Source organism: Ctenopharyngodon idella, chromosome 5 (assembly GCF_019924925.1).
Source record: "Ctenopharyngodon idella isolate HZGC_01 chromosome 5, HZGC01, whole genome shotgun sequence".
NCBI classification, from domain to species: Eukaryota; Metazoa; Chordata; class Actinopteri; order Cypriniformes; family Xenocyprididae; genus Ctenopharyngodon; species Ctenopharyngodon idella.
The window spans coordinates 19,142,165-19,154,648 of NC_067224.1; the positions used below are offsets into that span (position 1 = coordinate 19,142,165).

Here is a 12,484-nt window from a genome sequence, read left to right on the forward strand (position 1 = left end):
ATAAACGTGTATGGACATAAATGTGTATGTAGCACTGTGCAGATATTCTCACAGTCGTATCTAAATTATTATTTAGATGTGCTCGCTGACAGTGTGGTAGATGTAAACATAATATGTTTTCTTTTGTCTGTTGTTGTAGACTTAATAGGATCAGGATGTCAGCTAGATAGATACCAAGACTTCGTTCCTGTCGTTCCTATCTTAATACCTCACCAGCATGACAGATTCTTCCTCTTGTTACCTCCTTCCTTTTTTACATGGAAGGGAAGTCACATGTTTATAAAAGGACACTGCATTTGTGGATATTTTGTGCCAAGGTTGCTCTGTCTACCGTAAGTTGCCAACAGCTGTCGTTCAGGGAAGGGCAGCTGGTACTCTTTGCTCTTATAATAGTATCTGCTCACTATAGTTACAGATGACCAGTAGAAGTCTAGGGTCACACGTGGGTCGCCAGTGTGAGAGGTGAAGCTGATTATGGGTTAAGAACTATTTATGTCTGGTGAGACACAAAAGCATACCATTTAGAGTTGGACCAGATAACAACTTTGACTAGAGGAAAAAGAATGTAGCCTATTTTAAAAACTGTGAATTTACTTGGGTCTTTGATTTATGAACAACTTTATTTTATTATTATTTATATACTATTATAGTCATCTTTATTAATATTTTGAATTAGGTTTTATTTTTATATTTTCAGTTTTTTTTTTTTTTTAGTAATTTTGTGATGTGCTTTTGTCATTTTTACTAGTTTTTATTTTTCAAATATTACTATTTAGGTTTAATTTATTTTTATTTCAGTTCTAGTTTTATATTAATTCCACAGTTACTGCTTTTCTAATTTTAATTTAGTTTAAGTTTTCAATCTAATATTTATATTTTATGTTATTTCAGCTTTTTTAAAATTAACAAACATGTTTTTAATAGTTTTTCTATTGTTTTACTAACAATAATAACCTAAGTTGTTTTGCAGTTACGTAACATTATTGCAACGTTGTATTGAATGTTATACAGGAAGGATATTTCAAAAAAACTTTGGAGTGTATGTATTCATAGGCAGCTTGAGTCAGTGAACGGATGAGGGTAAAAACATCCCAAATATTTTCATGTAAGAGTGACTTTGATTTTCTTTTCTTTCTTTTTTTTCTTTTCTTTTTTTTGATTGAAAACAAATGTGCAAAAATAGCCAGTCTGTGGTATGAAGAAGGTGGAGAATGAATAGATCCCAGATGGAAGGGAAGCTCTGACTTCCTGTCTTTGGGTGCAGGGCGGGATAATTGCAATGCAGAGACAGCAGGAGATAGAGGCTAAGGGTACTGTGGTCCTGTAATAGATATGCCAAGAAAAGACAGGTTAGAGAAAGCAAAAATGTCTCAGTGACCTATCACCTCAGATAAGTCTGGAGAGCCAGTTATCTGTATTAACTCAAAACATGAATGTCACGTGGGTTATTAAAGGCAGCGAGTGGAGAGTATTTATGGCTGAACAATGCAGTCACCACAGCAAAATGCTCCAGAGTTCAGGATGTTTATTCAGCTTCTGTTTAAGTACAGCCACTTGGATTTATAGTATTGCATGTTTATTTATTCAGTCCACTGGGATGAAGCTGGTAAGCACATTATTGGAAAGGTAACCAGCGTGAGTTTAGAGAGCAAACGATCACTTTGCGCTAAACAATGTTCACCAACATCTGACATGGAATCCGTTATCAGCTATTGTGTTTCATGCTATAATGCTTGTCTCAGCACTCCAGCCTGCAACTAATATGTGCGTCCATATGTAGTTTCACCAGATATCATATAGTTAGAGCACGTACCAGTGTTTTTTAATAAGTCAGCCAAAAAGGTTCACGAAACAGACTTGAACTTGCTGATGAATTAGAGGCTTGAATCAAACTCAGTCCATGAATCGTTCAGAGCCGCTACTGAGTTCACAACTGACTCTTTCACTGAACCTCAAGTCATTTTTCGGTTATGTACAATTCGAAATTAACTGGGAATCATTACTGTAATGTGTACTTTAGGTCCATAAGACTAATTGTTCATATGACAATGTGGAAGTTAAAGTGTTAGTTCACCCAAAAATGAAAATTATCTCATGATTTACTCACCCTCAAGCCATCCTAGTTGTATATGACAGACTGTCTTCTTTCAGATAAACACAATCGGAGATATATTTAAAAATATCCTTGCTCCTCCAAGCATTATAATGGGGGGCCACATTTTGAAGCCAAAAAAAAAAAAAATGCATCCATCCATAATAAAAGTAATCCACATGGCTTCAGGGGGTTAATAAAGGCCTTCTCAAGCAAAGCGATGGGTTTTTGTAAGAAAAATATCCATACTTAAAACTTATTAACTGGCTTTCGGCAGATGGCCGTATGTGTCGATTTGAGGCGGAAGAGTATCCTCTGACCCGACGCACGACGTAATGAGTAACGCAGAAGTGCAGAGGATAGAGCAAAACAAAACACCGGCCATGAATTAGAAGTCTAAAACTATCATTTTTAAAGAGAAATGTCGGAGGATTTCGATATAAGAGAAAAGGAGCTTGAGTTTGTTGCCCAGCCCTATTTGTTTGATCCACGAGAGGCGTCTAAGCTTATGATACTCCTACATCCTGCGCCATACATCGCTTCAGGGGGTTACTCATTCAGGTCAAGTCGACTTGCACAGTATGTGTATGGTCGTCTGCCGGAAGCTAGTTATTTGAATTTATAAAGTTTTAAATATTGATATTTTTCTTACAAAAATGCAACACTTCACATCAGAAGGCCTTTATTAACCCCCTGGAGCCGTATGGATTATTTTTATTATGGATGGATGCATTTTGTTTGGCTTCAAAATGTGGCCCCCATTCACAACCATTATAAAGCTTGGAGGAGCAAGGATATTTTTAAATATATCTCCGATTGTGTTTGTCTGAAAGAAGATAGTCATATATGCCTAGGATGGCTTGAGGGTGAGTAAATCATTTTTGGGTGAACTATCCCTTTAAGATACATGTTCGCAATGGAGTTTTGTTGAAATAAATTAATAATATTTAACTTTTTTTGGATTATTGTTTAACATATGTGGTCCAAATGTAAGGTTAAATTGATGTTAAGTTAAACTTTGTTGGGGTGACATTTTGGAAACTTTTTTTCTGCAAAGAAGCACTTAAAAACAAGATCATATATATTATTGTCTGGAGCCCTGTTGCCTACACAAAAATATGCTAAATAATGCTACAATAACTGCATTTTTGCTTTGATTTGTAAATTTGTAAACCTCTACTAAACCTGTTTCCTGTTTTGCTTTCCCTCTCTGTCTCCTTCCTATCCAGTGCGGGCACTGTTGATCATGGTCCACTGCTGAGTCAAGCTGTGGTGCACACACTGCAGAGAGGAGAGCAAGAGGGCTTCAACTGATCCTGTCTTCACATTTGTTTTGCACAAGGCTGGCCTTCAAACATGTCTGCAGAAGTGGAAACCAGCACACCCCCAGTCGAGCAGGCACCTTTTAAGACACCCTCCAAAAAAGAAAAGAAGAAAGGTATGTGACAGTGACACTTTGCACACCACAATATCTTGCTTTGTCAGTATACTGGCCAGACCTTGGGTGATTCAAATTGTTTCAAGCACAGCTATGCCAATCATTGTTTGCAATCGTTTTTCTTTTTACTTAATTGGTGGTTTCTCAGTAAAACGTATCTATTATGAGAGAACATGCAATGGATTGTTATAAGAAAGTACAAAAACTGAGTAGACGTCTTTGCTGACCTACTTGTGTCTACAAGTACATCATTAGCGGTATAGTGAGTATCCCACTGAGATTTACTGCGAGTGTTTAGCTGTGTGTAATGTGAGTGTGAATTGCTCCCAGCGTCCACGTCTCCAGAGCACCTACAAAAACCAAGCTTGATCCTCAACAAACATGTAATGAACCTATTCTGAGGTAAAACTAAGCCCTCATAAGAGTTTTGAAACTTACTTAATACATCTATTGTACTTGCCACCTCCCCAGATGAAAAGGCAGTTTGTTTAGAGATTTGATCTCAGAATTTACATAAAGTTATGTGCTGTTTAAGAAAACCATTTTGAGATTACATCCATGATTTATGGCTCAGTCTGGTATCCAAAGGGTTTGCCATATTGTTCTCGGTCTGTAAAGTTGGTATCAGACAAAAATGATTCAATAGTTATGTCTTAACCTAAATTCATCAGTTTATCAGTAAATGTGTGCTTTCTTTGGAAGGTTTCAGTAATTAATCTTTGTTGTGGAATGTTAAGCATGGGTGGGTTTTTATTAGTTTCATAAGATATTGCTTTAAGCCTTCTGGCTTAAATATAATTTTAATATATTTTGATTTGTTGACTTTATCTAGGAGCATTTACAGATGTGCAAGTTTAACTTGTTTATTTATTTAAATATATAACCTTTTCCTTTTCTTCTCTACATTACTTTAGTCTATAGAGCACAATTCAAAACATTGTGCTTGTTTTCAATTTACATTTAAATTTTTTTTTAGTAGTAGTGTTATTATTGTGTTATTATGTATATGACCCAGTGATTACAGCTGACAAAGAAAGTTCTTTCTGGTAAAATAAGGCACTGTTTCCTCTCAAGAAGACAGTTTGAGTTCATCAAGTTCCTTGACATGTCGTGTAGCGCAGCGCAAATTTGGCAAACAGCCACCTGCAGAAACCTAAAATCCTTCGTCCAGAGCTCCAGGGGCCTCTTTGACCCAATATTTCTCTGGATTTATTTTTCTAAGCTGGAACCTGGTGCACAGTGGTATTGTTTGTCTGGCCTAGCTCATTCATACCAACAGAGCACACTGGTGATGGATTCCATTACAGTCCTGTTGCTGTTTCCACAATACCTTCCAGCTGCGACGGCAAGACACTCTCCAACATGTCTATTTATGAGCCTTTTCCACAGGCATGAAAACAAGCAAAATGATTCCCACAGTCTCACGTGGAGGAGCCAGCGGTGATTTGGTCGATGAGGTGCATCTGGGGTTGAAGGAGGTCATTCATAGTCATGTGTTGGACATAGAAACAAAAATATATTGCTGCAACATCATATTTGATCTTTCGGCCACATTGTTATTGCAGTTCATGTATAGGCTCATTTCTTTTCATATCTTTAACTTTTTTGTAGATGCATATGTTTTTGGCTTTTAAGTGATTTGGCTAGCTTCATGATCAGGCTCATTTGTGAGCAATAGGGCATTTTCTAATTGTTCACTTCTCCGCATACACCACTCATGAGTTCTGTACGTATTTACTCCCAGACAGACAAAAATCACTTCTGTAAATGACTGTGTTGGTGCTTAAACTTACAACTATGGATGCACCAGTATTAAAATTCTGGCGATAGCGGTCAGACGATAATTAATTTTATATAATGGCCAATATTCAAATTTTATCTTGTCTAATTAAATTAAAAATAAAAACACTTAAACCTCAAAGATTCTTAAACTCATAGATAAATCATTTTACATGCTACAAGTGAATTCAGGCATCACAGTATTATAATGTACAGTATGAAAAATAAAAAGGGAAATATTTTTGAAATTTGATAAAGAAGATGTGTCACTGTACAGAAGAAAATATCTGACGCTTCTTCCATTTATTGCAACTTTAACAGTGTTATTATATCATTAGTGTTTTTACATAACTTTGAGTGAGAGTTAGATACGGCAAAGGCAATCTAAATGTTAGATTGCTAATTATAAATTAGCATGCACAATTAAATGTTCAACCATGTCAATGCATTTAAAAAAAAAAAAAAAATCTCAAATATCAGCCAGAACTGTAGATCTTGCTTTAAAAATTGAATCTCAATCTATTAATATTTTGTTTATTTTAACCAATTAAAAATGGAACAAAAATGTCTACACATGCCATTTTATGAAAACAGTAACTAAACCGAGCACTCATATTTATGGGTATTATATGTTCACGTTGGGAGGGGGTTGTAGAGCAGAAACCTCAAGCCTGTAGAGTCCCTGCATGGGATGAATGTCAATGTTGTCCCTCAGCTTGGCCACAGAAGGCATGAGGTCTGGGCCTCCGCCAGACTGTTCTCTCTCAGTCTCTTTTTGTTTCTCTGCGTCTGGTTCACTCCCTCTTTTTCCGCCTCTGCCATCTCAGCAGCACCACTGGCCAAAAGGGGACATCGCCACATAGTCAGCTGAGCTCTGGTTTTGAAGTGAGACACAGGGCAGGCAGACAAAATAAATGGCAAAATGTCCAGAGAATCAAAAGTCATGAAGAATGAAAAAATGATAGTGAGATACCATGGAAGACCCAATGAAGAGCTCACAGAGAAGAGATTAGTTGCTTCCAAGGAAGAAGGAGGACTGATACAAACTCTCAATCTAGCAAATAGTGTGGCACATATCCAAAAACAACACAATTTCAAGGCTGCGACATAGCCAGCCAAGTGTATTAAAATATGCCTTGGGAGGATCCGATAAAACACCATGATCACCATATTGTCAAGGATATGTTTAGTTTCATTGCGTTTTGGTTTGGTTCTGTTCTGTTTCTCTTTGTCTGTGTTCCCGGTTCTTGTTTGTTTCCATGGTTTCTGATTACGTTGCACACCTGTTTATAGTTCTGCTGATTAGCCTCCTTATGTATTTAAGCCCTTAGTTCTCCTCAGTGCTTTATCTTGCATTAACGTCCTATGTGTAGTGTTAAATGGTTACTGTTTATTAAAAGTTACTTGATCATTCATTCTCTCTCTCTCTCTCTGGTGGATTATCTACACATGCAAACATTGCAGAACGAAAGACCTAGAATAGATTTTTTTTTTGGGGTGAAATACAAATATGGACTTAACTGCTGATCGCTCACTTCAGGATCACACAAGGGACTTTTTAGATCTGGTGCATCTCACCCTCTATCCAGACCGCTTGCTCTGCTTATTTTTCCACACCAGCCTCAGCAGGTGGTTCACGGGACGCCTGCCCATGAATGGCCCTCGCAGGGATTTCGCAGCATTTCTAGAGTGGGTACTGGTAAACAACGGATCGGCATTCACCGTCTGCGGACAACATCACCAGCCGCACTCCGGACCCAGAGCCCTGCCAGCCACCTCTCAAACCCTGCATGGAGCACATGCCAGGATCCACAGCAGACACAAAGCCCGAGCCTGCTGCAATGCCATCACCAAAAAGCGGACGCCTGAGCCAATCATTGCCCCGGAGCCCGAGCCCAACGGAAAGTCTGACCAGGTGCGTGAGCCAGCAAAATCGCTCATCCCAGTCGCTGTGTTCGTGGAGTACGAGGGGATGGATTGGAGCCCCACCCATACTCCTGCTGCTGAGAGTGAGCTTTGCCTGGCCTCCTGCATCTCCGCTGGTCCCGCCCAGCTCCAAATCTCCTGCATTTCCAATGATCCCAACCAGCCTCCCTCTCCCACCTCCTCTACCAAAGACAAGCAGTCCTCCGGCCCTGTCTCCGTTGGTTCCCTTCAGTACCTTGGCTCCTCCTCTGTTTACTCCACTCTGCTGTGTGGATCTGCCTCGGGTCTTCCGGTCTCCAGCTGCCCCTTGGCAAATGGATCCCCTGGCTCCACCTCGGGCCACCAAGCCCATCACTCTACCTCGGCCGTTGACCAGTCAGCTTCACCCTGGCTCCTCGGCCCCTCGGCTCTACACAGGACTGTGGCCCTTACGGCTCCACCAGGCTCACTCATCCCTCCAGCTCTGCCTTGTTCAATCTCCGGGACCTGTCGCTCAGTCTCTGTGTCTCCTCGGCCCCATCTGGATCTTCAACTCTCCTGGCTCCACAACTGGTGGTCGGATCTTTGACTCCACCCTGGCTCCTCCTACCATCGGTTGCACTGTGGGCCTTCTTCCTGGCCATATTCTGGATCGTCAGCTATCTCGTCTCTCCAACATCTCTTCCCTGGCTTCTCCCGCCGTGATCTTCGCTGTGGTGTCTCCATCTGCCGGCTCCTCCCATTTGTTGTCTGTCTCCAACTTCTAGTCCTCCTCCAGAGCCCCCACCCTCCCTCCTCTGTTGAACTTTATTTAGTTATGGCACGAGGACGCGCCTTCCGGGAGGGGGTGTTATGTGACAGAAATGTTTCATTTGTTTCATTTAGTTTCATTTTGGTTTGGTTTGGTTCTGTTCCTGTTTGCCTGTGTTTGTTTCCATGGTTTCTGATTACGTTACGCACCTGTCTATAGTTCTGTTGATTAGTCTCCTTATGTATTTAAGCCCTTAGTTCTCCTCAGAGCTTTGTCTTGCATTAATGTTATGTTCCTATGTGTAGTGTTATATGGTTCCTGTTTATTAAAACTTATTTAATCGTTCGTTCTCTCTCTCTCTATCTACACACACAAACGTTACACATATCAGCGGCTCTCTGACGCACTTTGTGTTCATTTTAATCAGCCTCCTTCAGATCTTTTTGTGTCATTGAGTAATCGCCCACATTTTTGATGAGCGCCTGGGTAACTTGCTGACATTTCCAGAGATTGAGTAACATTCAGACTGAGATTCAGAGCTGAAATGCTGCTAGAGATAACTCTGTATCACAGACAGCTGGTACCATCAGTTCCTTCCGAATGGCATCAATCCCAGCGACACCCATAATTATGTCACTGAATCGTTTCTCATTCCTCTAAGAATAAAGGATTTCGTAAAGGCACTGCACTATTCATTCCCATTTTAGAATGCTTTTGTTTTGAATGACAGCTGCATTTGTGATGAGCTGCATTTGCCCGCTGTAAACTGTAATCAGTTAATTATATGGAGCAGTATTTTAAAAAAGGTTAAATGACAGGGGCTTGTCCTGCACTACAGAAAGGACACTTAATTAGTGGTTTCATGTATGAGTGAAGAACCTGCTTTTTCAGCTCTTTTCAAAAGGATAAAACTAGCCAAGAAATCTAGGGTATTTCTCTCAGGATTCTTTGAAGTTCAAAAGAACAGGATTCATTTGAATAAAAGTTTTTGTAACATTATAAATGTCTTCACTGTCACTTTTGATCAATTTATTGCATGTTTTCTGAATAAAAGAATTAATTTATTAAACTTATTAAGCCCAACATTTTGAATGGAAGTCTATATTTGTACATATTAAAATGTATGCACATATATTTTTCTTTTCCTTAAGCAGGACTGAAAAAAGATAATTATGATTATTTTACATCATTATTAGCCCTAATATTCTCTGGTTGGTTATTACTGACTTATGGTCATAAAAAACATAACTATATAAATCTTTATGTCTATATGTTGTCTCAAAAAAACATTTGAAGTAATTGCAGTGTATATGTTCATGGGAATCTGTGTCACAGCAGTGTATCTGTTTAACAAATCTGTTTAATTATTAAGGATTAAATGATTTCTCCTTTGCAACACACTTTAAATGCAATACTTTTAATTCTCACAATATTTCATTGTATGTTTTAGATTAAAATCTCTCTCTTTATCTCCCTTTCTCAGCTGCAGCAAGCCCAGAGAAAACAGATGAGTTCCTCCTAGCCAGGTTCAAAGGTAATGGAGTTCGCTACAAAGCCAAGTTGATTGGTGTAGATGATGTCCCTGAAGCAAGAGGAGATAAAATGAGCCAAGACTCCATGATGAAACTGAAGGTCAGTAAAAGGTCAAGCTTGTTTGCTTTTTACTACAGTATATCTTAAGTGACTTCTAGTAGTCTAAACCAATGGCAGAGACATAGGACAAGATGGATTTATTTGTATAAACTTTTCACTATAAATGTTGTTTCCCAGCTAACAGGGAACATTCTCAGAACTTTGGCTAATGTTCTGGTAATGTCATCTGAAAGTTATGAACAAACATTATTCCAGTAAAATGAATTGAAGGTTCATTCACAGCTATCTGGTTTTTAAAATGTTCTCAAAATATTAGCACAAAAAATCTATATTTATATATCGTTTTTTTTTTTTTAACATTTTAGTTTGATGTTCGTCTAATATTTTTTAACCGTTGCTAATTGTTTCAGAATGGAATGTTTAAGAACATTCAAAAGTAATATTCTCATAATGTTAGTAAAATGACAAAAAGGATTGTTCACTTAACATTCATTACCAAGCAAAAGTTTTTAAAACATTTAAAATAATTGAGGTTTTAAACGTTCAGAGAACATTCAGAGATAACGTTTTTGTAACAATAGGGGAATAAAGGGAACCTTAACAAAATGTTTTAGAATATATTTTTGTTATCTAGGTTTAAAGCTTTATAGAAAATAGTGCCTTGATATCATCTCCAGAGAGCAAACTGTGTCAAGGAAACACCCTTAGATTGTTAGATTTGAGGAGATACATCTCTGGAAGAAAGAAAATAATTGAGTCAACACAGCATTTTCCAGTATTTTTTACATAAATATTACTGGCGTGAAGTAATTCTTTTGGCTGTTTTGCTTCAGTATTTATGATATTAGGAGAGACAGAAAAATCCCTGTTTCCTACACAATTTATTTAGGAGTCCAAATGGTTTGATAGACATTTATTTAGCAGGATACGGACTACATGCAGGAAGTCAAAATGATTTGTTTTTTATTCTCAGTAAACATTTATTTGTCTTTTCTTTCTGTGATAACAGGGCAAGGCAGTGGCAGCTCGCTCTCAGGGCAAACACAAGCAGAGAGTCTGGGTGAACATCTCTCTCGCAGGAATCACTGTTACTGATGAGAAAACAGGGGTCTGTCTCTCTCACTCTTTTATTTATACTGACTAGAATAAACACTTCAACAGATATGTAATTTGATACCCAGTATACAGTATTCATTGTTACTTTGTTTTGATTTCTCCAGGCAACAATACTGGAGCATGCAGTAAATAAGATCTCCTTCATCGCCCGGGATGTCACTGACAGCAGAGCGTTTGGCTATGTGTGCGGTGCGGAGGGCCAGCACCAGTTCTTTGCCATTAAAACTGCACAGCAGGTCCAGTGAGATTTTATGGAGCAAAGCTCTTTCCTTCTTCACACGCTCATGCCTTAGGCACACACAGACAAACTTGTTCTCTCATTCTCTGTTACTCATTTCCCAGTAGTGCATTTTTCTAAAGGCATACCCACAAAAACACATTCCACCCTGCTCACAAGCATTCACTCATAAACCTGCTGGAAAAAATGCCTTTTAACACATTGTTTGTGTTTCTACTCAGGCAGAGCCTCTTGTCATTGACCTGAAGGATCTTTTCCAGTTAATCTTCAATATGAAGAAAAAAGAAGTTGAAGGTTCAAAGAAGGTGCGAGACCCCTCAGAAATATTTTTGGATGAATCTAGACTGTGTATGAGCCAGTGAGAAATGTAACTCTTTAAAAATGCAAGAAATTACAGTACCATTCAAAAGTTTGAGCTCAGTATATTTTTTTTAAAGAAATTAATACATTTATTCGACAAGAATGCAGTAAATTTATCACAAGTGACAGTGTAAAACATTTATAACTTTTGAACTTTCTATTCATCAAAGAATCCTGAAAAACAAATGTATCAGTTTCCACAAAAAATCACCAAATCAGCATATTAGAATGATTTCTGAAGGATCTGATTTCTGATGTACTAATATCTCGCATTATTACTGTTTTTACTGTATTTTTGATCAAATAGATGCAACCTTGGTGAGCATAAGAGACTCCTTTCAAAAACATTAAAAAATTTTATAAACTCCAAACTTTTGAATGGTAGTGTATGTATATCACCACAAACTAAACTACTCAAACACTCCTGTGTATAGATATTGCTCTTTTTGTCACATTTCATCATTTTTTATTTCTAATCATATCTTGTTTGTGTCCATTTTTATTTCTAATTATATCTGGTTTTCTTTTCAGGATGAAAATAATAAAGTGATGGAGGTAACTATTGAGACATTAAATTAAACTTCTGCTAAATATTCATCTCATACTTTATATTTTTGTTTTTTTGCCTGTGGAACTTGTATCTCAATTTCTTTCAATCTTACCTCAACAGAATGGCAGTGAAGGCTCACACAATGACAGAAAAGTGAGTATGATTTATATTCACCAAATGGTCCTGATATTGCAACACAACAGTGAAAGACTTTTGTTAGTGGCATTTAAAGGCCAATTCACACTACACCGATAGACAGCAACAGATACTTTGTCGGTTTTTGTCGGCTCACTGTTGGAGCTTGTTTTCTCTGACTGAACATGGTGAATCGGAATTAGAATGTCTGAGAATTGACATGCTATAATCTGACTGTCGGCGTTGGTCTGCATCTGTCGGTGCAGTGTGAATTGGCCTTAACCTGAAGGCTCCCAGATATGCCAGTAGAGTTGACTCTCTCTGGCTCAGTTCCTAAAGCCCCCTGCTGGGTTGTCTTCATGTTGTTGTTCACCATTTGCACTCTGCACCTAAACTAGTCTCCTCAGGGGGTGAAAGCTAATGAAGTTAGCAGACAGGAAATAACTGAGATGCATCACATAGCAGCTCTGGACATTCTCCCACCAATCCTTTCACTCACAGTCTTTGGAAAAAACACAATTCTCCTC

At 38.3% G+C, this 12,484-nt stretch overlaps 1 protein-coding gene across 3 annotated transcripts in view; it reads left to right on the forward strand.

The window, feature by feature from the left end:
- Nucleotides 1–12,484, forward strand: part of si:ch211-204c21.1 (disabled homolog 2) — a 29,574-nt gene that overhangs the window by 6,372 nt on the left and 10,718 nt on the right. For all 3 annotated transcript variants that reach the window (XM_051893692.1, XM_051893691.1, XM_051893690.1), the window contains exons 2-8: nucleotides 3,322–3,530; nucleotides 9,449–9,597; nucleotides 10,568–10,666; nucleotides 10,779–10,910; nucleotides 11,134–11,217; nucleotides 11,804–11,827; nucleotides 11,943–11,975. In XM_051893692.1, coding sequence (XP_051749652.1) covers nucleotides 3,449–3,530; nucleotides 9,449–9,597; nucleotides 10,568–10,666; nucleotides 10,779–10,910; nucleotides 11,134–11,217; nucleotides 11,804–11,827; nucleotides 11,943–11,975 — 603 coding nt within the window. In that variant the 5' untranslated portion in view covers nucleotides 3,322–3,448. The remainder of the gene's footprint in view (nucleotides 1–3,321; nucleotides 3,531–9,448; nucleotides 9,598–10,567; nucleotides 10,667–10,778; nucleotides 10,911–11,133; nucleotides 11,218–11,803; nucleotides 11,828–11,942; nucleotides 11,976–12,484) is intronic.